General features: G+C 41.0%; 1 protein-coding gene across 2 annotated transcripts in view; it reads left to right on the top strand.

Moving 5' to 3' along the window:
• The window catches only part of LOC115084307 (diacylglycerol kinase beta-like), a 450,875-nt gene that overhangs the window by 246,425 nt on the left and 177,703 nt on the right, over positions 1-26,747 (top strand). Inside the window, exons 2-3 of one of the 2 annotated variants that reach the window (XM_029589000.1) lie at positions 19,419-19,507; positions 19,590-19,706. In XM_029589000.1, coding sequence (XP_029444860.1) covers positions 19,593-19,706 — 114 coding nt within the window. In that variant the 5' untranslated portion in view covers positions 19,419-19,507; positions 19,590-19,592. Of the gene's footprint in view, positions 1-19,418; positions 19,508-19,589; positions 19,707-26,747 lie in introns of those variants that run through there. The other variant, XM_029589001.1, reaches the window with a different exon arrangement.

The raw sequence follows: 26,747 nt of genomic DNA, 5'->3' as shown, positions 1-26,747 counted from the left end.
GCACTGAAGTCAGGCTAACCGGTCTGTAGTTTCCCGGATCGCCCCTGGAGCCCTTTTGAAATATTGGGATAACATTAGCTATCCTCCAGTCTTCAGGTACAATGGATGATTTTAATGATAGGTTACAAATTTTTACTAATAGGTCAAAAATTTCATTTTTTTAGTTCCTTCAGAACTCTGGGGTGTATACCATCTGGTCCAGGTGATTTACTACTCTTCACAGTAAACACCGAAGCAAAGAAATTATTTAATCTTCCGCAATGGCCTTATCTTCTCTGTGCCCCTTTAACCCCTCGATCATCTAACAGTCCAACTGAGTCCCTCACAGGGTTTCTGCTTCGGATATATTTTAAAAAGTTTTTACTGTGAGTTTTTGCCTCTAAGGCCAACTTCTTGGTTTGTTTACTTCTTGTTGCCTGGCATAATAAAAGTAGCAATCAAAATACAAACGACATTCAGAAGAACAGGGAAAAGAGACAACACTTGTGAGTTCTCTGTTGGATCTTTTAATTTTGCTGCATCTTAAGGATGATTCCATAAATGTAATTTCCCTTGTTTATTTTTATTGATATTGATGGGAAGGAAATATGATTCTTCATCATATGGAGACCTATCTACTAATCATTTAAACTAGTGGGTTACCTCTTTGCCCTTTACCACCTGATTGTGATGAATGGCATGTAGTTGACACAGCCTCGTAGGTAAACCTACAAGGCCTACACAGACAGCTGGTGAATGCGCCCTGAAATGGAATAGGCTGGAGCTTCACCAATACCAGCCACCTCCCTCATAGATTGAGCCCTTAGGTTCTGGCAGCCTTAGGTGGGCCCTTAGGGCGGTCAGGTAAGAAAGAGTCGAAGGGCACACTGGGGTCAGGGCAGGCAGCAGATATGAGGAGTTGAAGGCAGGCCAAGGTCAGGGCAGACTGCAGACAGACATGGTCAGATGCAAACAAGAGGTTAGCTAAGATGGCAAGCTATCGTGGTCAGGTCCAGGTGCAGGCAAGAGTTAAGATCTGGAAGGGAGGTCAAGAGTGGACAAAGACACACAGAAAAAACTGAATGAGAATGGCAAGACAAGGAAGGTTGGTGAGGAAAGCTGGATGAGGCAAGGCTGGACAAGGCAAGACAGGATATGGCAAAAGAGGAACCAGGAACACAGATATGAATCAGGAACCAAGATGTAGGAGCAACACTCACTGCAGATACAGAAGACCCCTTGCTGAGGTGAGGTAATACTGCAAGCCCTTGATTGAATAGGCCAGTTGACCTAACATCATTGGAGGGCACCACTCATTGTTTCCCGCTCTGAGGCCTATATAATGTGTGGATATACATGTGCATCTATAGGAAGGCGGTAGTCTAGGAGTGTTAGCTGCATCTGGAGTGTGTGACAATGGAAGCATCCTGCTGTGATGTTCCTGGGCCTGCGGCGGTGTCAAGGTGAGTGTAGCCTGCCGCGGTAGCCAGCTTCAACAGGCAAATATAACACTGATATACTGAACTAATGACATGCAAACATGGCAGCATGAGCATAGCTGTGTGAAAACAATGATAATGCTTCTGCACTGGGCAGAGCAGGTTTTCCAATGCTAACTGGCCCAAAGTGAATTGCCCAGTCAGTGCAACTAACCTCACAAGCACACAAACCCACCATACTGAAATAAGGACCTTTTCAGCCTTCTAAACTCCCATCCACCATATGCTGACAAGAGTTTCTGGGCCCAATCGAACCTCTAAATCAAAAATACCCCAAAGTTATCCAGATCATCACAGGCAAGATGGTTCTCTGTGATGGCTGCGATGCCAAAATTAAAGTAGTGCTGATGATACTGGCCCTCATGCAGCATATATAAGTCAAAGTGTCAATGACATCATTGTTTTGCCGTTGTGGCTGGCAAGAGGGAAAACAGCTACCTTCTGTTGACTACAATTTGCATAGCTTAGTTGAGTTTGATCTTGGGATGGAGACATGGGTGGGTATTTGTGGGCCTGGAGGCCTGCATTAACATAGCTTACTAAGGCTGCTGAAATGAACTATACCTCTTGAGTTAGTAGGCTGTGAAAACCTGTTAGTTATTGTTTTTGGATAGTTCATCCAGTATTAATACTTAAGGAGATAATTAAAATATTTTTAAATTTGGGATATTTCCATGCAACTTAGCATTGCTATTGGGTTGCTGGTGAAAGCACTAATATTCATGCAAATAGCACATGTTAAAATGTTTAGTACATAATGCTATCTATCATCTGTGCTACTTCCTGTTTAATATGGGCCTTAATGCTAACACTAAACGAGAAATCCACTGTGCAGAGTATATTTAATCAATATTGATACAAAAATATAATTGGCTGCTTTTTATCTTTACTTCATGTAATAACATTAAACATTTCAAAACACTGTGGATAGAGTTAAATATCAATAGTTAAATTTTATAAAAGTTGCTCGCACAAAAATGGCAACATCCATATGTGGGCCGTGCACCAGCAACACAGATTTAAAAAATTTGCAAAGTACACACATATAAAATGATACGTGCATCAAAAATAAGAAGGCGTAAAAGGGGTGGAGTATGGTTGTTCTGTGTCGGGGCCAACAGTTATGTTCGTAACTTCATATTTTAAAACCGGAGACCATGATGTACATCAGCTTGTTATCTGCGTAACTTTACTGCTGCTCCAGATGAGGAGCAAGTCTGTAGATCTTGAGTTTTAGGACTTACAGGACAAAGTGAGGGGTCTAGGTCAACTGGATGGCTTACAGGATAAAGAACAAGAGGGATCTGGAAGACCTTGATATTAACTGGGCAAACTGGGGACTAAATGGAAAAACTGGGTTGTTCCTCATACATATGCGCATAAAAGCCAACAAATTCCTATGGAAGATGTGTGCTGCCTGTGCTCGAGTAACCTCTTAGTCATTCAGCAAAATGTGTTATGGCCCTAATGCATTCTATAACGCGTTAATGCCATAGCGCATGTGATAATGCTATCTCACGGCGCAGATGCAAATTTTGGGAAGGGGCGGGTTAAGGGAGGAGTTTGGGAGGATTTTAACTACACCTTTTTTCCTGGCATTAAGCTGTGCAATATGCTTGAAATGGCCATAACGCAATTTGCGATAAATTTTTAGAATTGCATTTTGACCATTTCTGGGCTTGGGAGGGGAGAGTGGAGTAAAGAGAGAGAGAGAGAGCGCCTCTGGGAAGGCCTTCTCAGTGTACTATGTTATCTCACCATAGCTTGATGGTACTCTGTTACAGAATCCATCAAGCTAGGGTGAGAGAACATAGTAAAAATGTCATCTTTGTGAGACTTTCCTCACTCCAAATGATATCAAATCTTCACTGAGGTGTACTATGCTGTTGGAACGTCTCACTCTACATGAAAAACTGTCCCTTAAACCCTAAACCAACACCTCACCTTGAGTTATTAGATTTCCCTTCTATAGAGATATACTTTACTACTATGAAGGCCTTGCAGATAGTGTGTGTGTCTATTAGAAAATTAGGAGCATACTTGCACGCGGTTCATGTATTTTAAAACCATATGTATGATTTAAAATTCCAGTGTATGTTTGTTCAAGTGCCTATATGTGTTTGGGATCCATAGGAGAGAACACTAGGGAGTGCTCCCGATCCCTGGGAGAAGTGTGTCCTTGGACCCCAGCAAACCAGGAGAGGAGCTCCAAGTAAGTGCAGAGGCAGGTGAGGCAATGTCCCATCTGGGCTGGGACTGGAAGCCTAGGCTCCTGCTGACCTGCACAGCCTTGGTGAGGTCAACCACGCAAGGTTGGTCTCTGAGTGGTCCTCCGATCACTCCAAGCCCTTTTGGACCTGCCGCAGGGAACGGCAAAGACGACAGGCCAGACAGGAGACAAGGGCGGATGGAGGCTCTAGAGTAGGAGACTCAGACGTGGAACTTGGAACAAAGACTCAGACACAGAGGGGGGTGAGCAAGACCCCTCAGGTCTGCTCCCCTCATGGTCTGCGACCACGAGGGGAGCAGGACATGCTCAGGATGTCTCACAGCACAGGAGCGAAGTAACCCTGTTACTTCGCTCCTGTGCTGTGATAGTTCAGATACTGAGATAGCTCAGTTACTGAGATAGTTCAGAGATAGTTCATCTCTGAACTATCTCAGCTCCCGCCCAGCCTTCATACCTTCTCCTTGACCTCCCTCTTACCATCCCAGTACCCCCCCCTGCTCCCTCCCCCACACCTTTCCCCTGCGCCCCGCAGCCTCCCTTCCACCCCGCCCTTCACCCCTTAGCAAATTTTCCTTGAAAGTACCTTGCCATAATGTTTCCTTGTTCCCTCCACCCCCTCCTCCTTTCCCCTCCTCGCTCCCTCCCTCTTCCCCCTGCATATAATTGTACATAAGTGCACATGCCTCCTTTATACTGTAATTAAGTTCATATACTAAGTTTATAAGTGCACACACACGCCTCCTTAACATTGCTTATGCATATTTAATCTTAACATGGATAAACCAATTCCATGTCATTCAACAAAGTTGTATCCCTGCTCGTTGACTCTCTATCCTGAACTTTCATATGTTATCCAGTCTCGTATATTATCCAACTATTTCCCAGTTAGCCCTCCATCCTCGTTCATTGTAATTTCCTTTCTCAGTTACTTGTGAACCGACATGATGTGTCCTACGAATGCCGGTATATAAAAAGTGATACATAAATAAATAACCCCTCAGATCCTCCGGAGTTGGAACAGGATACAGGAGAAGATAAAACTTGGAACTTGGAACTCTGATTAAAAGCAAGGAACCTCCGGAGGCACAGGTTATTCAGGACCTGGAGCATCAGGACTAGCTACATCTCAGGAATGGGAACATCTCAAGACTTGGAACATGGGACATCATGGAACTTTGAACATGGGATATCTCGAAACATGGGATAACTCGGGACTTGGACTCACGGAACATCTCAGGACTTGGACTCACGAACATCAGGACTGGATCACGGACATCAGGACTGGATCTCGGACATCAGGAAGAGGACAACATGGAACAGAGTGCCTTGCAGAAGCGATAAGAACATCATAGAAGGCTCCTGGCCCAGAAGCTGGAACAGATGATCCAGGGGCAGACCAGCTAGGAACTGACTCCTTGCGAAGGCAAAGCTGGAGTGAAGACTGAGCCCTTTTGTAAGGCTGAACATGAGGATGCACCCTGGGAGGAGTTCAGGTGGAGCCAGAGGGACCACTTCCTGCTGGCCCTTTAAATCTGGAAGGAAGACACGGCCCTGCCCCTTAGGGAAAGTAGGCAGGACCATGGACAGCGGCATCCTTGTTGCTGGATCGCTGGAAGCAGGGCTGGGCCGAGGAACAGGCCCCGACATCAGAAGCGGTTTCCTGCCACAGAAGAGGATGCTGGAGCGGCTTACCTGCTGCAGGCAAGTCCGGGGACGTGGCCTCCGAGCCGTGAAGACGGCCTGGTCGGCGGCATCCTGCCGCAGGAGAGCATGGCGGCAAGGCCCGCCATGCAGGAGGAACATTAGGCTGCCTCCTGACCGCTTGGGATGAGAAGCAGTGGCATCAGGGGGAATTGGCCCGGCACCCGGAACAAGGTGAGAGGCCTCCCATGCCTCCGGCCGTGGGAGGGTTTGCAACAATATGTGTGTATATGGGAGCATGCACATTTGTTTTAAATTAGCCTGCATATGTATTAGGGTCCTTTTACCAGGGTTCAGCCAGCTTTGTCTCTATGGTCTCAAATTTGTTATCATGAGATCCAAAAGTTGTCTCTCTTTTGTATTTTTCCTTTTTGCATGCATGTAACTACTTAAAATGTCAATTCAAAATGGAGTTAGCATAGTAGAAGCTACCAATCTAATGTTAACAGCTATTAGTACATAAGTTCCATGATCTTGGTTTGTTTTAAAGGTCTCAATTGAGCCACTTATCCTAAATTATAAAGAATGACATTATGAATTGTTGTCAGATTTTCTTTAGATGTAATTTTCCAGGATATACTTGATAGACATTTTCCTATTGCTCTGTCAAATTGCTACTTTATTGGAATGTGCATTGATAGAGTGACTATTCATTATTTTACATGTATTCATTACAAAGAGAGAGATGTGTGCTTACTGTAAAATGTTGAATAGACTGACTCTTCCATTAAACCTATCTGAATGAATTAGAAAGTTTAGTCTGTCTCGCTATAATTTGTTGTCTGTTGTATAATTCATGCCAGTAAGCAGATTTGAACAAAAAAAAAAATAAAGTTTAGCTAACTTTTAATTTGAAAGCAATGTTTCAGTGAAATAATTGCATTTGAGCTTTCCCATGGTTTGTGGCGTACCTTCTATTTGTTTTTTTAAACTTTACAACGTACTATCAAATTCAACAAATGAGATCTTTATAACTGGCATCAGAAAACAACCAGTCAACTTTGGTCAGGCAACAAATCATTATATTAGCATACCTTGGATCAAAAGAGTTTAAAGGACATGGGAAACTCTGTGTGTAAGGCCCCATTCCCGTGATCCCAGGGCCCTGGAGTCTTATCCTTCTCCCTGCCAGAATGAATCCCAACCCATCCGGGCAAGTGGACTGTGACTGTGGTGAGAAAAGGGAGTTTTTGAGAAGAGTGGCTTCAGGGATTACTGAGTGCCCCTGTATTCTGGGAGATCACTGAAGAGGAGATTAAACAAGCTGGCATCCAAACAAGGATTCAAGGGCATCCATGGGTTGGATTAAGATAAATGTGAAGAAAAGAGAGGTGTGTTACAACTTTTGTGAAGTTTGGGGAGGTTTCATCATGGGATGGCTTTGCAGGAGAAATCATACCAGAAGAGGTAGAGGAAGCTTGTACTGAACAGGCCTGTCATCAGGGTTCAGCCTTTTAGGAGCTATAAAGCAACACGGCCAGTTTAGCAATAAGAGAGTGGGAGTTAGAGAGTAAGCAGGAAGAAGTGCTTCAGTGCTACCAGTTGAAGCCTGTGCCACAGTGGTGAATTCTGTGAGTACCAGAGAGATTTCTAGAATGGCCAGTTTGTTCCAGTCTGGGGGTGGGAGATAACAGCCCACAGCTGTGCCCTGAAGAGGATAAGCCTCTGACAGTTGAGGATTCCATGTTCATTTTAGCCAAGTGGCCACCATGGCTACCTTCCTGACTCACCACCAGCTACATTTGGACCCACCAGCAAGCCCAAGGTATTTTTATCCAACTGTTTGACTTCATTTTTCTCTCGTGGGATGTACAGTGATGGGAGCTGATGAATGTGTCAATTGGTATGCTTTTCAGTAGCCACAATCTGTGATGATTCAATGTTTTCGCTGCAGTTTGAACTTGTTTATGGAAACAGACATGGGTGCCATTCTGGCCCCTCTGGTATATTGTAATTTATACCTGATGAGTGGGCTTGGGAATATGAAGGTGACCCTCATCTCTGGAGGAATCAGATGGGAGTGGAGGAAGTGGTGGCAGTCACAGCCAGGGACGAGACAAGCATGTTTTCAGGACCCCAGCTGAGACCCCCAGCCACGAGTGAAGAAAGTTTTGTGTTTCCACCAGTGCCAGTGCCCTGCCTATCTGAGGGGTAAGAGAGCCTTCCTGGGCTGAGCAGATAGATGCCACAGAAAGAAAAGCAGCTAAAGGAAGGCCAGACCTTTGAGGGCCTCTAAGTCAGCAAGGCCTTGGATTGCATCTCAGATATTCCCTACAACCCTCCAAACCAACAAAGAGGGAAGAAGGACCTGTTCATCTGATGAGGGATAATCAGATTCATAATCCCCTTGGAGGGATGACGAGACAGTGGTGGGATGGAGCAAAGATTCCCACAAGTGGAATATTGCTTTTTAGAACAAAGGATGCCAGAGAGTGGTTTTCTATCATAACCCCTAAATGCAATCTATTCATGGAAGGAGAGAATACTGCCAGCTAGCTATAGAAGCTCTCATCCAACTTTCCAGTTTGGGGTTTTCCTCAGAGGAAGAGTCTCTTGGCATCAGTGCATCCCCTGTTTCATTACTCAATTTGCCTGGTAAAGAGAAGATCTTTACCAGGCAAACTGAGTAATGTCTTTACCCAGCAGTGGGCTGGGATATTTAGTAGAGGACGGACTGTTAAAACAGCCTATCATGGGAACAGTGTGGAACCAGTCTTGGGTGGTCCCCAGTAGCCTGGAGCAGGGATAGAAGGCCACTCTGGTTTCCCAGGCTGAATACATGATGTGGCAGAAGGTACAAGCACTATATGTTCAACACTATCCTTTTTTGCCTGTATACGTCATGGATTTTGTGGAGCAGCACAAGGGGAATGGATCCATTCACATCCAGACTACCCAAGAGAGTTGAACAAATGCAAGGAAGCAATAAGGAAGGGTAGAAGCATTGACAACCATGTTGCTTGTTGATGGCATCATCTGAAGGATTGTGCCATCAACAGGTATCAAATTCAATGCTTGTTGCCCATAAAGGCCTTACCATTAAGCCTCACCCTGTTTGTTATTATCTGGCCCTATTGGACAGTGAAAAACAAGAGAGTTTGGAGCAGTGAACTGTGTCCATTCTAATTGGATAGAAGTGAACCTTGTTATCATTGATGTTTGGTATTGATCTATTTAGGAAATGAAGAGACTTGAGTCTGTGCTCATTCTCTTCTGGGTGGGTGGTTTCTACCTCAGGTAACCTTCTAGCAAGCAAATGGCCTGGTCTTGAAGAGGACAAGAAGAACAGAAGGCCAAGAATAGATTTAGAGTTTTAATAACTGCTTATGAACTTTATGTTGATCTCTTTTGGAGGGTTGTTGAGATATTGTTTCTGCCATGAAGACATGTATTTTGTTTTGAGAAAACATTCATTGAGAAAATGTTTATAAAATAAAAAATGCCAAAAAACTGGTGTTCTTTGCATTTTATTTAATATTAATCAGTCTTGATATATTAATCATTTTCAGGTAGGGATTCCAATCTAAGAGGATCTTCACTGTGCAGTAGCAATTTATTTTCTTTTGTCTTTAATATGTCCTCGATCTCTGTACAAAAAGTGAGGAAGACACTTCAATAAAAAGTATTTTGGAAAAAAATAAAAAAAAAAAGTGAAAAAGAAATGTGGTGAATTGTGTTTCAAGTGTGAAGAATGCTGGAACTCCACCAAGTGGTCAAAAATTAAAATTGTTTTGTCTCTATTCTTGCTTTTGTTTCTCAAAGGGTTAGTAGGGAACAAAAATCTGTCAGTATCCTGTCACCTTTTTTTTTTTTTTGGGGGGGGGGGAGGTGTGAATGTAGAGACCCCTAGGTCTTCACTATTTTAAATTGACCCTAGCTTAAGCCCTAACAGGGTCATTCATCAAAATGCGTTATAGCGTTAACACACAGATTAGGTATTAATGCATGCTTTAATGCAATAACGCATGCGATAATTGTGTTACCATATGGCACAAATGCAAATTTTTAGAAGGGGCAGCATTGGGGAGGGGTTTGGACTGGATTCATTAAAATGAGGGGCAATATTGCACCGTGCAATAGCATAATGCATGCTATTGCATGGTTTTAATGCCAGAAACAACTTCACTTTTTTTCCTGGCATTGAGCTGTGTGATATATCTGAAATGGCCATAATGCAATTTGTGATAAATTTTGCAAATTGCATTTTGGCCATTTCTGGGTTTGAGAAAGAAGAGTAGAGTGGAGTAGAGAGAGAGAGAGATCCTCTGGGGAAGCCTTCACAGTATTCAACTATTTATATCACTATAGGTGGGCCAGCTAATAGCTCGAGATGAGGTGTTGGTGGTTGTTTAGGGTTTAAGGGTCTGTTTTAGATGCAGAGTGAGTCGTACAAACAGCATAGTACACCAAGGTGAAGATTTGATGTCATTTGAAGTGAGGAAAGCCTCATCTTTGTGAGATTTATACTATGTTATCTCACCCTAGCTTGATGGTAGCGTGAATCAAGCTAGGGCGAGAGAACATTTTAGAAATCTCCTCTTTATGAGACTTTCCTCACTTCAAATCACATCAAATCTTCATTTTGGTGTACTGTGCTTTTTGTACATCTCACTCTGCATCTAAAATGAACCCTTAAACCCTAAATAATCACCAACACCTCACGTGAGCTATTAGCTGGTCCTCCTATAGAGATATAAATAGTTGACTACTATGAAGGCCATATAAATAAGTTTCTCCCTCTACCTCTCCCACAAAAGTAATAGCTATCTAGGCACTTCATGAGCTGCAAAATAGAAGTATCACAGGGTGCAAAATGTTTGTGTACAGTAATTATAACATTGCAATAAACACGCCCCTTTTTCTTACCACGGGTGTTTTTCATGTGTTATTATAGTATTTTGATGAATCTAGGGGTTGGTTAGGAATTTCATTAGTGAGAGAGTCTTTGCTGACTATCCCTGTAGGAACCTCCATAGTGGCTTGCCTGGATTAATCAGTAGTTTCCCGTAAAAGCCAGCCCTGTGCATGGCTTGGTGTGGCATTTTGAGTTGGTGTTTGGTTTAAGTTGTGGTTTTTGAGTTCTCCCTATCTTTTGGCCCCACAATCTGATACAGGGGAAGTGGCTTTTGTTTTTGGAGTTCTGGAGTGTTGAGATGGTGGAGTAGTATGATGGCTGATTCCTATTTTAATCTTCACAGCCAGATTGAAGGAAAGATACTCTGCCCTGTGTTGTACCACATGGTAAGAAAATAAGAACATAAGAACATGTCATTCCGGGTCAGACCAAGGGTCTATCAAGCCAAGCATCCTGTTTCCAACAGTGGCCAATCCAGGCCATAAGAACCTGGCAAGTACCCAAAAACTAAGTCTGTCCCATGCTATTGATGCTAGTAGTAGCAATGGTTATTTTCTAAGTCAACTTAATTAATAGCAGGTAATGGACTTCTCCAAGAACTTGTCCAATCCTTTTTTAAACCCAGATACATTAGCTGCACTAACCACATTTCCTGGCAACAAATTCCAGAGTTTAATTGTGCATTGAGTGAAAAAGAACTTTCTCCGTTTAATTTTAAATGTGCCACATGCTAACTTCATGGAGTGCCCCCTAGTCCTTCTGTTATCCGAAAGAGTAAATAACCAGTTCACATTTACCCATTCTAGACCTCTCATGATTTTAAACACCTGTATCATATTCCTCCTCAGCTGTCTCTTCTCCAAGCTGAACAGTCCTAACCTCTTTAGTCTTTCCTCATAGGGGAGCTTTTCCAACCCCTTTATCATTTTGGTCGCCCTTCTCTGTACCTTCTGCATCGCAATTATATCTTTTTTGAGATGCAGCGACCAAAATTATACATAGTATTCAAGGTGCAGTCTCACCATGGAGCGATACAGAGGCATTATGACATTTTCCGTTTTATTCACCATTCCCTTTCTAATAATTCCCAACATTCTGCCTGGAAGGGATTGTTTTAGAGGAGTGAAGAAGAGTTGGAAAGAAGTTTCAGAAGAGCTGTTTTGTCTTTTTTGAGAGTTTTGATTTTGGGATCCTGTGCCTACATAATGAGGACTCTCTCTCCTGCCTTGGGAAGTCAGGAAGCTTCTGTGACCCTCTGCCCAGCTAGGAAGGGGCGGCAATATCTTGACAGAGGACTGACAGAGAAGGAGAGAAATAATTTTGGAGAGAGCTTTGTGTTGCACATCCCGCTCGTGCCCGACCTATTCCTGGGCCCGCTTACCCTTCCTCTACGCCAGCCAGTCCTGGGTCGGCCTCCCGCGCATCTGCCGCCAGTTCCACTCGGCCACGGCGTTCCGTGGTGGCATTCCCTGGCGCTTCACCTCCCAGCTCTACTCAGGCCTCACGGCAGGGCTCGGTATCCTCCATGGCATCGGCCCCGCCCCTAGGCTCACACATGCGGACTGACTAGCCTCTTAAAGGGCCAAGGGCACCTCCCAGCTCAGCGGCGCACCCAGATTGATACCTGTACAAAAGGAAGTGCCTCACATCACTTCCTTGCCTTGGCAATCGGGTTGATCACCTAGTGATAGTAAGTTTACTTTCCTGCATTCCAGTATCCATGCTCCTGTGTCTTGTTCCAGTCTTCTGTTCCAGCGTCTTGTTCCAGTGTCCTCCAGTTCCAGCGTCTCCTGTGTCTCACATTCCAGCCTCTCCTGTGTTTCCAGTTCCAGCGTCTCCTGTGTCTCCTTCATCTCTCCATCCCTGGTAATACCCTTCAGACTGATCTCACGGTACTGACCTCTGCATGTTCTTGACTACTCTTTGATTGCTGTCTGCCCTGAACTCTACCTGGAACTCTGACTACTGTTTGATCACTGCCTGCCCTGACCTTTGTCTGGAACATCAACTACTCTTGTCTGCCACCTAGAACCCGACATGCTTGATCTGACTATGCCCTGCTTGACCTCTGTTACCGACCCTGCCTGGCTGACCATTCTCCACCAAGACTCTGCCCTTACTTCTCGCTATATGCTCGGTCACTCTATTCTGGCCTCCTGTGACCTCTGGACTTCCTTGTCTGAACACCGACAGCGCACCCTTGTTCATGGTGGGCACTTCCTTGAACTTTCTCTCTAGGAGACCCTGCGAGGCCCACCTAAGACCAGGCGGCCCGGGTAACCAAGGGCTCAACCTGAGGGAACCCTGGGTTGCTATTGGTGAAGCTCCAGCTAGCCTCTGTTTCCTCCTGTGCTCCGCACTCTCTGGGTCTGACGGGAGGGCTGTATCAATCCTGCACCAGGCCAAGGGTCCACTCCCAGTGCAACACTTTGTTCCAGTTGTTTCACTTGTTTTGGGGGCATTCTTTTGGCCACCAGTTCTGCCCATTGAACAGCAGAGAGAGCAAATTTTGGATTTTGACCCTTTTTGGGTCTTTTCCCTCAAGACCTCCTATGTACCATCAGAGAAAGAGATAAGGAGATCCCAGCCCTGCTAGGAGCCCACTCTCTCTTATCCAAGAGTGCTTGGTCTTTTCCTAGTGCTTGCTACTTAAGGGGCACTGACTCAGCTGTGAGAACTGAGAGAAAAGGCACCCTTGGACAGTTTAATTTTCGTGAGAAGAAATACTTGTTGTGAATTGGACTTAAAGCATTAATGGTTGCAGTACATTTTTGTTGAACATCTAAACAGAGTATTCTGCAACTTCATTCAAGTTCCCTAAATCAAATACATCCTAAGCATGAGTAATATGGATAAAGACAGTTTAAAGGAAGTGAGATGGTGGGTCTCCCATCCTTATGAACCTATGGCCTTGGAGATTTATCCCTCTCCCCAATGTAATGAACCCTGGAACCTTGGGGCAAGTAGACTGTGACTGTGATGAGAGAAGTGGTCCTGTGGACACTGCCCCTGCATTTTGAAAGATCTTCAAAGAGAAATAAATATTAAAGGAGGAAGGAATAGCCTAGTGGTTAGAGCGGTGGGTTATGAACCAGGAGACCAGCGTTCAAGTTCCACTGTTGCTCCTTGTGACCTTGGGCAAGTCACTTTACCCTCCATTGCCTCAGGTACAAAACTTAGATTGTGAGCCCTCTGGGGATAGGGAAATACCTACAGTACCTGAATGTAAACCAATGCAAGATCTCAGATCAAATGTCAATATATAAAAAAAAATAAATTTCTGGCTCCAGGTCCTCTCCTGCTCACATTCCTCCCTGCCCATACCTTTGTGCCTCTCCTGGAACCCCTCTAAATTTCCAAGACTTGCCAGAGCATTAGTTACACCACTTCGGCAGCATCCACATTGCTCTGACAGCCATGCTGCTGGCTTATGCTGCCAACATTGCTATCTGTTTAAGACTCTGCATGTGGTAACAGTAGATCACAGCAAAAACTTTAGCAAGCTAAAAATAATAAATAGGAATTAAAAGCAAATTTTAAAACTGATACTAAATAAATATGTAACAAATAAAAATAAAGTTGTCTTCGTTGTCTCGTCCCTTTTGCCCTCTACCATTCTGGATAGATGGGGATATATATTTCCACACCTAAACTAAAACTCAAACCTCCCCACCAACTTCCCACCCATTTCTTTACCCTATCTTTCTCCTTTTCTTGCCCTTACCACTGTCCTCTCTGTCTGTCAGGGATTTGATTACCATCACTTCAGTTTGTAGTCTATTTCAGGTATTCACTTGTAGGGAAGAATCTCTTAATATTTCATCTGTTTCTCTCACCCTTAAACTTCATTATGCTTTGATTTGTTTTTCCTATGGAAGGTGCTTTCTTCTGATATTTTATTAAAGCTTGTTAGATATTTGAAAGATTCTTTATGCCCTCCCCCTTCCCTTCTTTACTTTCTGTAGGAGAATACATTTTGAGAAATTTAAGCCTCTCTGTGCACAGCTTGTTTTTCAGGGCCAGCAGTATTTTGGTAGCTTATCTCTGAATGGTTTCCATCCTCTTAATATCTTTATAAAGGTTTGGCCTCCAGAATTTAACTGAGGTTTCATCCTATATAAAGGCAATATTACTTAGTTTTCCTTCCTACTAATAATGCATCTTCGTATACACTTGAGATATTGTTAGCATTCTTCACTGCTTTATCACACTGACTAGTAACACTGACATCATGAGAGATGTTTACTGCTAGGTCTTTTTTCATGCTTAGTGTTTCTTAATTTTTGCCTTTCTAACTGAAAAGTAGCTATTGGGTTTATTTAAATTTCTGGTCTAAAACTTCTGATAGTCGAGTATGCCTTCTCATTTAAATACTGAAAATCGTATTCTTGATGTTATAAACTCGCAAAAATATATGATCGGCTGCCGCACTTTGTCATCCCTGGACCATCCAGTTTTGCACCCTGTTATGAATGTGAAAGCAAATCAAGAAAGAGCCATGTACCAAGGAGGATTTCTATGTTGTCCCAAATAAAGAATATTGGACTATTCAGAATTGGCTATGCTGCACAGGAAAGAAATTAAGTTCAGAGATCTGTTTTTGCAAGATGTTTGTGTCAGCGAAACAGTTGCAGACAATGATTCAAATCAAGATGCTGCCATTCCAGAATGTTTTCATTGAATGAGTGTCCTGTCTGCCAAAACATAAAAAGGCAGTGGTTCACAGTGCGATTTATTTTGTCTTAAAATATGCATTCTTTACCTGCAGAGCCTGTGGATAGAATGGGTATTACACTTATGCCAAGATGTGCCTGCAGAATATTGAAGTAATATTTGAGACACTTTTTCTACAGCTTCAGCATTGTCTTCAGAAAAAGAATCTGCTTTCACGTGACCCTGTTACAACCTCAGAGATATGCTTTCAAAGGATTTAGATCCTAACTTTGGCCTAGATTCGTCGTTTTGCTATAAATATCACAAAAATAACACCCGTGATAAAAAAGGGGTGTGGCTAGGCAAATTTTCCTGATACCACATCACATAGGTGTTTGTGGGACTGCTGGCAGAGAGAGAGCCTCTGTAGAGGCTCTCAAAAAAGTAAACTATTTATACCAACTCTAAGAGGGAGCAACTCTAAGAAGGTCGATTAACATTAAGTGTGATAAAGTAACACACAGCAACTCAGGTTTTAACGCAGGAAATAACTGCACCTCTTTCCTGTGTGTTATGCCCAAAACAAGATTTATTGCAACTCGAGGGGGAGAGGGAGACAGCATCTGTGGAGGGTCACTTATGATTGAACTTTTTATACCATTATAAACTTATTGTAAGGTTTGTGGGGGTGGGCTTTGGAGGGCAGTTTTACATGCAGAGTCATATGTATGAACAGCACAGTTACCATCAGTGCAGATTTAATGTGATTTAGAGGGATGAAAGTTAAAAGAAGAGCAGATTTGTACCATGTTCTCTCTACCTAGCTTGATGCTCTCTCTACCTAGCTGCTACCAAGCTAGGTAGAGAGTAAAATGTGTAGTTTTTAAAAGACAGTCACAATTTTAAAGTTAATTCTGTAATCAAAACCAAGATAGAGAGACCTGGACAAGATTCATTACATTTAACATTTAATATTGATCACTAACTATATTACCGAACCTTATGGCACTTTTGTAATTGGACAAATTGCAGCATTAATACTTTTATGTGCCTTAATGTAAACTGTTGTGATGGTCCCCACCAAACGACGGTATAGAAAAGATTTAAAATAAAATAAATAAAAATAATGGTATAAAAAGTTCAATCATAAGTGACCCTCCACAGTTGCTGTCTCCCTCTCCCCCTCAAATTGCAATAAATCCTGTTTTGGTCATAACACACAGAAAAGAGGTACAGTTATTTCCTGCGTTAAAACCTGCGTTGCTGTGTGTTACTTTATCACACGCAATGTTAATCGGCCCTCATTTCCATTTTCACTGCCCAAACTCCTCTCACTTGACTACTAATTTTAAAGTTGCATATGTATTTCATGATGTGGTATTTATTGCATACATTATGACGTTATTGCGTGTGTTAGAGCCCTAATGCGTGCAATAATGCCCTAATGTGATTTGATAAATGACCTCCATTGTGAGCTAGGCTTCTAAATTGGCTTTTTGGAAAATTTACCAGGGCTGAATGCCTTAATTTAGGCTCTGGTATTCACTAGGCTCCTAATTTTAGGATCCTAAAGAGTGGGTAGCTTCAGGAGTGGAGTTAGGATGGATAAAGGCCTAGATTCATCGTTTCGCTATAATTATAGTGAAAAGATCGTCCATGGTAGAAAAAGGGGCATGAGGAGGCATATGAGCAGTCAGCTGCATTGCAGCACACAGTAACACACATGGTGTTGCACTATCGTATGCAGCAATATCAGCTCCATTAGTCATTGTTACCCCCATGGTGCCCCAGGAAAAGGTGTTGTTTCCTGCATAATCTTACTAAACCTGCCCAAACTCTTCCCTGTTTAATATAACATTTTAAATTTGCATACGTGATTTGTGATTGCCGTAATACATGCAATAATGGCCTATCGCAAAATAATGAATGACCCAGAAAGGTAGACATTTAGCACTAATGTTTCAGCACTTGGCATTTAGCTTATTATCCTAAATCTAACGAAATCAATAGTACGCCTACATAAGCCTCTAAGTTTTAGGGTCCTAAGCTGAGGTGAATTTTCAGTAAAAAAATGTATGGTGCTAAATTTGATTGGATATAGGTGCCTAAATTTAGGAGCTCAGCTTTTTTTTAGAAACTTTGACTCTATGTCCTAACCCTGTATTCTCTCATAAATGTTGGAAAAGCTGCAGAGATGCACACACATTTATCCATATATGATATACATGTCAAAAATGTTCAAAATTTTGAATTATGATACAAGGACCTAAACATTTGCTAATATAACATTACTTCTGGAACCCCAAATAATTTTGGTGCATTTGTGGCCTAATCATTTTTTGATGAATACCATAAGAAAAACTAGTCGGTTATTGATGGCAACTATAAGAAGCATGTTGTAAACGTGGAAATCTACAAAAAAACCTGGAAACATCAGAGGATTCTACAATGTCTTGGAAACAACCATAGAAAACTGATAGCGGCATTGCATTAAAATATAATTAATATATTAACATCTGGCAACTTTTTCTGGCATACATAGATTAAAGCACTGTGAGGAATTAATGCTACAATTGTCTCTATCAATAAGAATGTGAAATCATAAGTATGTGGCTTCACCAACATTTCTAGAATAAGATTTGCCCTTTGTATTAGAGTGTCATCTCCAATATAACAATTGCAAATTATGTAATTTAATCAAAAGCATTTAGTTTAAGTTTTTAATTTAAGGCTATTAATTTGAAGATAGGTATATTCTAGATATTATAAAGCAATGTTGGAATGTATACAATAAGTCATAGCATTTTGGTTTTATGTAATCATCGTTGATGCATGAATTAGTATTGAGTCCTTTCTATTATGAAAAATATTTTTAAAAATATATTTTTTCATTGAAAAAGAAAACTTTTGAAGTGGGCCTGCAACTGACTTATAGTATATTGTTTACATTAGGTGCATAAAACTGGAAACTTGGAGGGATGCTAGCCAGTTAGATGTTCAGGGTATTCCTATCAATATACATGAGGTATTTGCATAGACTTGCTCCACAGTATGCAAATATATATCAAGCATATTCATTAGGGAAATCCTGAAACCCTGACCAATTTATGAACTTCCAGGATTGCCAATTGACACCCATGTTATAGTCAAAAATGAAAATTATTTTGCATAATGTTCTTGGCCCTTGTGCCTACTGTATCGCTCTCTTCAGCTCTATCATTTTTTCTTGATAAAACTGTTTTATGCACAAATTTTGCTTTTCCATTAATTTTAGTATTTTGCACATTTGCTAACATGTTTGACAGTCTTTCATTAGCTATATTAGACTATCTTATCTTTTGCTTATAAAATGTGTACTTCTTCCCTGAAGTTGTAAATATCTGTAATTTTGTCATGCTTTTGTTTTTGTAATAGGGCATTCTATTAGCAACCATCTTTTGGAAGGGGGGATGAGCGTATATTTTATGCTGTTCAAATATTTGAATTACTTTTGAGCATCTTACAGTACATTTTCTGAATACTTAATATTTAAGAATATTTGGACAGTTATATTTTATTCTTACTGATTCTTTTCATTGAAATACATTTGCATTGTTTTTACCATTAAGTATGGGTGAAAGAATTAGTGCTTAAACCTATTGATGCTGTGACATTGCATGAATATGGACCTGGTTATAGAAGGCACAAAAAGGGAAATAATCCACAATAAATCAAGCCCTTTTTGTTCTAAGATACATTAAAAATATCTTATGCAATTCTTGTATAGTTTTGTTCCCTCATCATTGGACATATTTTCAATCACTCGCATACAAATTTGACAGTATGTCCAAATTATTCTAACCAGAACACTTTTCAGTATTATTGGATTTTTTTTTAATTTTCCTAGTATTATCTTTTTATATTATTTGCCTGGAAAGGCAAATGCGTAAAGCAGATGGTGAATTTTGGAAAAGGAAGCCTCTGGTGGTGTGGTGGTAAGTTAGGGCTGAATCTCTATTGACCACATGGAATCCATGAAAACAGCTATCTGGGAAATGGCCTAATCAACCATTTAAGATTAGGATAAATCAATAGACAGAATAATATAAACTAATATAGTTTTTATTTTCAGGTCTGCCATCTGCTGTTATGCCTATAGTTTGCAAAATATAGATTTTCTTTTATTAGCAAATGACACCAAACCATTTGGCAGCCATCAATTTGTCTTCAATATTTTCGTCATTTGGGAATTATCGTGCAAAATTTTAGTTAGGACTGATTTGATTAAGCATTTCCTGCTAGACCATGATAGAGTATTCTTGTTTTTTATATGCATAATGTTTCCTGTACTAATTGACCTTTTGTATTCCATGGAAAAACAGTCTACTTTGAGATTTCTTTGATGTGGTTGACTGACGAGCATTAGTACCTATGAAATGTGGCCCTGATAATGTTGTTTGTTAATTAAAAATGAAGACAGAACCATTTTTAACTTAATATTTGTATTTGTTCTTCTTTGCAGTTTGCAAGTATACTGTCCATGAACGTTGTGTATCTAGAGCACCCCCTTCTTGCATTAAAACATATGTCAAGTCAAAAAAGAACACAAATGTAAGTCTGTGTGAAGCCTTTACCTTAAGAACCAGTTATGAAACATGATGATTATGCCCACACTTTTGTTTTTCGTTCACAGATAATGCATCATTTCTGGGTAGAAGGAAACTGTCCAACAAAATGTGATAAATGCCACAAAACTATTAAGTGCTATCAAGGCCTAACAGGACTTCATTGTGTCTGGTGTCAAATCACAGTAAGTATGTATAGATTAATTAAAGCATATACTTTTTTAAAATCTCAGAAAGTAATAGAAATCCATTTCATCCATGGATCTTCGATGTCAATGTTCTTCTCGATCACAGAAGGCCAAACATTATTTGAATGATTCAACTTGTAGTTTGTGTAAAACATTAAAATATTAATCAAAGAATGAATCCAGTAGAAGTACGCTTTTGGGCACTGTGTGTACACTAAGGGGCAGATAAAGGGTTACGCGCATAACCCTTTTAAAAGCCTCCTGCGTGCGCCGAGCCTATTTTGCTTAGGCTCAGAAACGCGCGCAAGCCCCGGGACACACGTATGTCCTGGGGCTTGAAAAAAATGGGCGGGGAGTGGGCGGGGCTGGGGCAGGGCCGGAGCCTCCAGGCACAGCGGCCATTTGCCACTGTGCCCGGGATTGCGGGCCGATCGTCACTGTCACGCACAACCTGCAGCTGCCCGGAGGCAGGCGCAACTTAAAAATTAAAGGTAAGGGGGGGTTTTAGGTAGAGCTGGGGGCGGGTTAAGTAGGGGAAGGGGGAGGGGAAGGTGGGTGGGGGCAGAAGAAAAGTTCACTCCGGAGGGAACAGAGGAAGGCTGTGCGGCTCGGCGTGCACAAGTTGCACAATTGTGCACTCCCTTGCGGCGGCGACCCTGGATTTTATAACATGCTCGCGGCTGCAGGCGCATGTTATAAAATTGGGCGTAGATTTTTGTGCACCAGGTTGCGTGCACAAATCTACACCCGTGCGTAGTTTTTAAAATCTGGCCCGAATATGTGTATGATTCATACTAGTACTAACAGATAAGTGTGTAATTTTCAAAACCGAGCAAATACTTGTAAAGTCCGCATGTACTTTAACCCCTGGATGCCACATCAGTTCACAAAGTGAAAGTCCATATGCATTTTCCCTTTGAGAATTGCCTAGAGAAAAAGTGCTTGTAAAGATTTGCACCTGCTTTTTCAGCGGACACCTTTTCCCCTTTCCAATCAATGCACATAAGTTTAGAAAATGAAAAGCTACATACGTTATAGCATTCCCCGCCCTCATCTCACCCCCCCCCCCCCCAATGCATCTCTGCTTAATGTGCAATGGAGGGTGTGCAATTTTCAGACTTCCGATTTACTTGCATAAATAACTGAAAATTGCCCTCTAATAGTACAAATCAGAGGATGCACAATTTACGTTTGATTGAATTTTATTTTAAAAAAAAAAAAAGAATAAATGGTCTTGAGTTTATGAAAATGAATTAAAATGTAAACATTTCCCTGGGCTATTACACCCAGATTAATTGAAATCACAATATGGTGCTTTTTTGATATTTTTAATTGGTTCACTCACAGGTATGACATTGAATGAAACTTATTCAATATTGTATCAAACATTTTGTTGTACTAAGAAAGTAATCCTTTTCTCTACTTTTCCAAATTTAAATGAAGATCCAAAATTTTTTTTTTTGGTGGAGTTAAAACTCAGCAAGAGATTTACTTTCTCCCCTGCTTGTCAGCCCTCATGAACATGGCCATGTTATTTACACTGAAACTTTCATGGCTTTGGCCTGGATTCATCCTTCTTCGCAGAAAGATGAATCCTGCGAAAACGGGGGTGCGGGGAGGTGAAGGGGAAGGTGGGCCTGTGAAAGCCCACAGCCTTCGCACTACGGCGGTGCGATTTCAACGGCCGCAGTGTGTCGGCTGATGGCTTTCGCACCGAATAGCGCCTCCGTGAAAGGCGGTGCTATTCGGCGCGCTACTGCCGACGATAACATTAGTAACATTAACGCCAGCAGTGAAGCCACCGCCGACTCTGTCCCCTCCCCGCCCTGACTCCGCCCCTGATCTAATTTGCATGCTATCGCACGCGAAAAGGGCCTTTTCGCGTGCGATAGAGGCTTATCACATGCGATACGGCCGTATCACGTGCGATAAGCCTTTGTAAAATAACCCCCTTTGTTTGCACATACATTACTACAGGCTATATGGAACCGAACAGAAAATAGACATAAGAATGCATAATTGTTTTTTATATTCTTCTGACTTTGTAGGAGGAAATTAAGAGTGTTTTGGCATGTTGTCTATCAACCTGTTTCGTGGTAATGTGGACACTTGTGCTTTTTTTTATTGCTGAATTGCTGAATCCCTCTTGAGTGCAAGGATGTGTTCTATAAGTGAAATGTGTATGTGCATATATTGGACACATGGTAACACACAAAAAAGGGTTGAATTAGCACAAGGCTTCCATTTTGGCTACTGTCCAGTCACACATCTTTTGTATATATTCAAAATTCAATCATCATATTTTATTTTTTTAAATCTGTCTAAAGTGGAGAGTATAACAAAACACATTTACTTACCTCATGTCTGGATCAAAAAATGGCTGATTAGTATGCAGACTGAAACTTTTAAGGAGTTACCTTGGTAAATATAAATATCAATAGGTGAACAGTTTGTTAGTGGGTATGATTGTCCAGGGAAGATGGAATGAGGGGGCTGCACAAGTTTAAAAGTAGCTGGTATGCAGTTCTATAGAATGGAGCTTAAATAACCTAAAAATACAGCAAGATAATCATACATTGCCACTGATCCTGCTACAGTCCTCATCCTTAGATTTTTAGACTGTCTAATGTAACTAAAGGGACTTCTGGTATACTCAGCCAAATAGCGATATCAGCTACACAGGGGATCTATTTCCTTGGATCTGTAAAGATCATCCTTGCTACGTGTGCAAATTCTACCTGACTATAATTACACTGAAAAGTGTATGCACATATGTTCTATAGGTGGTAAAAGGGTAGTACAGTTACCACAGAAAAATGAAAAATTCTGACAAAACATGAATCTATGATTCTGACATGTACATTGGCTACATTATGCCTTATAGTGTAAGTACAGTACAGCAAAAAACATTTGATAAGATAGTAATATCATGAGAAATTGAAAGCATGGTTTCATATTAACTGATAATATTGTAATTTCAAATATCAAATCCGTAAAGATCAAACAGATAACTATCCTTCTTACATAACAGTGGTACATATACACTGGAAATGGCACTGGAAAAAGCATCAAGACCAAAAATACTTGAAGTACAAAAAAGCCTTTATGATCACTGCGTGGCCAACACAACAAAGGACAGTCATAATTCTCGCCATGAAAATAGCACAGACTCATGCAAAGAAACTGATTATAAAACTCATGCTGTTATAGTAGCATGTCAGGAAAGACCTGCAACTTGAAGACAAAGTAGCCTCCATATATGCATACAAGCAGCTGAGAAAGATACAAATCAAATAGTATTGAAGAGGGAGAAAATGTCACAAGTATCCACCCTGGAGCACAGTTTTCTCCTGATAACTTCTTCAGTCATGGAGCACCTTCTTAAAGAATATATGATCCTTTTTGCGAAAACGGGGGTATTCTCCTAGGACAAGCAGGATGGGTGACATGTGATGGAGCCCGGCCCAGCCCAGCATGTCACTATCTGCGCATCCACACGAGGTCCCCCTTCAGTCTCTCTTTTTCCGTGGTACAGATGCCTCAAGGTTCTTAGAGCTCTGCTTCTTTCTCATTATTTTGGATCTAAATTGGGATTTTTCCCATTCCATCGACGGGTCCCCCTTCACGGTCCGTGCCTCTCTTTGGTGCAGTAGATAGAAAAGTTTTTTCCTTCCTTTTTGTGGTTGATTCCCGGCATCCCACTTCTCAGTGGCCCCCGGCCATCGACCGCATGCCGGTTATTTTTCATTGTGTCATCCGGCTTTTGTTGGTTCCCCCAGTGCCCGTGGACCACATCCATCACTGATCTGCATGAGGTTTGCATCGTCTTTCTGGGGGCCTCGCACAACATCCAAGGGTGTCAGCTGTGTGGCCAGATGACCCCCAAGGTGAGGGTGTTAATTTCTATTATCTTTTGTTTGGTGTGAATAGGTTGACTGGATAGGCTGTATACATCTTTTTATGCCATCATGTTTCTGTGTTTCAATGAAACATGGACGACAAAATAACTAAATTTATCCTATCGCCATGTTTTAGACATGAGTGAACAATAATTTATGAACACTCAGTTATTGTAGTGGTTCCCAAAGCTGCCCTGAGGGACCCACAAGCCAGTCAGGTTTTCAGGATATCCACAATGAATATACATGATATAGAAATGTACTGCCTCATTGCATGCAAATTTATCTCATGCATATTCATTGTGAATATCTTGAAAACTTGACTGCCTGGGGGTTCTCCAAGATAGGTTTGGGACCACTGCATTAGCACATTCATTTATCATTTTTGTGATCCTGCCAGGTACTTGTGATCTGGATTGACCACTATTAGAAACAGGATATTCGGCTTGATGGATCTTTGGTCTGACCCAACTAGTACCCATAGGGTCCTTCAGGTTGTTCAAAATACAGCTGCATGAATTCTGCACAAAGAACATATTACACAAATATTATATTGTATTCATTGGCTTCCTGGAAAATAAAATTAAAATTTGTGGCAATCATCAACAAAGCATTAATTTTATTTATTTATGTATTTATTTAGGTGTTTTATAGACCGACATTCCAAAAGAAGATCACAACGGTTTACAATATCTGCATTCATATTCATGGTCAACGATCACATACTGTGTGTCAACATTCACCTTCTAGTTCAACACCACAACAAATACATATTCTAGTTAGTAATCATATATATTCTAGGATATCACAATAGCTACTATATAATCTAGTTCAACTTCATATATTTTCTTTGTCGACATAACAGTAAATACAAGTTTTAATTCTACTAACAATACACTTTACATCATTCTTTATTGCTCGCTCCACTAACATTATCTCTGGTACTGACATAGCAGTTATCAGCATATTGGTATTTTATGTTAAATCTTATGCACCTGCACCTTCCTGTATTAGTGCTACCTTGAGAATTCATCAGTACCCATAGAATTGAGAACTAACAGCCCTCTCCATGCCTGGTTTGATTTGTGAAGTCCTGAGAAAAATCCTTTACTGTCACTAGGTCATTATTTTGGAGCTCGCTATTCAATAATCTGTGGGCTATCGAATATACTTAAACATTCAGGATGCACAAAAGGTCTTTCTATTCAAGCAGGCATTTGAATACTTGATTTATGGCTTTTTTTTTGGGGGGGGGGCGGTTTCTTCATTGATTTGTTTGGCATCTATCAGATGTGAAAGCATCAATGTCAGGTTATGGTAATTAGTTTGAAATGGCAATTTGATGTATGAGTTGCATCATCTTTGTTTTGTTGGAAAAAAATATTTTTTTTTATAAAACCAATTGGAACTTTGGAGCAAGCGGGCAATAAAGGTTTTAAATTAAAAAAATGATAGGGTGGAACATTCATAAACTAGTAACATTATGTTGAGTGTTATATATGCGTAAAAGTATTAGAAAGCTTCTACCTACTGGTGGAGGTATAGCACAGGGGGATCCATTCCGTGCTGGGTTGATGCCTCAGACAGATGAGCTGGAAGAAGTGGAGAAGAGCTTGTGACACAGGTGCTTTAGCTTTTACTTTACTATGGTCAGCCAGTTTATAGACAAATCTGCATTCTGCAAGGGTAGCAGAAATGAATCAATGAATGTGGCCTTGTAAAATGCACACCAGTTCATGCAATTGGTCAAAAAATAATATTGATTGGAAGGAAAAGCTATTAACATGGAAAGTACAGGTGTTGGGATATCACATGCTTCCTATTTAGGTACTTGAGCCTAATTAAATTGAGAGATACATGACTGGGGTTTTGGATGACCATGTACTTTCATGTTTCCATGGGAAAGTTACAGTGAAAAATGAAACTTTATACTTGTGGAATAGCAAATGGTGTTAATTGTGAAGGAATGGTCCTCCTTAATGTGCTGTTCATAAGAGAGGAGAGAGAAACTCCAAATTTGCATGACATGTATTATGGACCATGAGGATCATAGTTTTTTGGTTTTTTTTGGAGGGGGGAATCCACATATTTTATGAATAATGTATGAAATTATTTCACCTATTAATATTTTTCTTTTCTACATAATCTAGCCCAGTTTTAAGGATATGTCAGGCAGGAAAAGGCATGGTCTGGAGTAGAAAACTGGCATAATTTGTAGAGTTGATTTTCTTTATCATTTTTTGAAAATTCTAATTCTCCAGTTTCCATCTTCCTCCTTTCCTTTAGTAATTACAATCAATGACTATCAAATACCTATTTCTGACATAATGCACAATATTGGTGTTTTGATAGACCCCCCTCCTTTTCTATGCATGCCCATGTTAAAGCATTGTCTCATTCTCTACTTTTCAAGCTGCATCTGCTCAAGACATATAAAACCTCTCTTAGAGCCTACTGACTTCCATACGGTTCTCCAGTTTTTCATGTTTTCAAGCTTAGATTACTGCAGTTAATTGTTAACTGGTCTCCCGGCTTATACCATAAGACCACTTCATATCCTACAAAATTCTGCCGCCAGTCTCTTAACTAATACCCAGCCAAGAACATATTACACCTGTTTTACAATCTCTGCATTGGCTTCCAGTTTCCTATCACATCCAATATAAATCTACAATCACTCTTTACAGTTTAATTAAATAATGTCTCCCCGTGGCTTTCCTCCACCTTAAGAACATAAGAAATTACCATGCTGGGTCAGACCAAGGGTCCATCAAGTCCAGCATCCTGTTTCCAACAGAGGCCAAAACCAGGCCACAAGAACCTGGCAATTGCCCAAACACCAAGAAGATCCCATGCCACTTATACAATTAATAGCAGTGGCTATTCCCTAAGTATATTTAATTAATAGCCGTTAATGGACTTCTCCTCCAAGAACTTATCCAAACCTTTTTTGAACCCAGGTACACTAACTGCACTAACCACATCCTCTGGCAACAAATTCCAGAGCTTTATTGTGCGTTGAGTGAAAAAGAATTTTCTACGATTAGTCTTAAATGTGCTACTTGGTAACTTCATGGAATGCCCCCTTGTCCTTCCATTATTCGAAAGTGTAAATAGCCGATTCACATCTACTCGTTCA

Source organism: Rhinatrema bivittatum, chromosome 2 (genome assembly GCF_901001135.1).
Source record: "Rhinatrema bivittatum chromosome 2, aRhiBiv1.1, whole genome shotgun sequence".
Classification (NCBI taxonomy): Eukaryota; Metazoa; Chordata; class Amphibia; order Gymnophiona; family Rhinatrematidae; genus Rhinatrema; species Rhinatrema bivittatum.
Note: the sequence above shows the minus strand (reverse complement) of the source record. Positions and strands in the feature narration are given on the sequence as shown.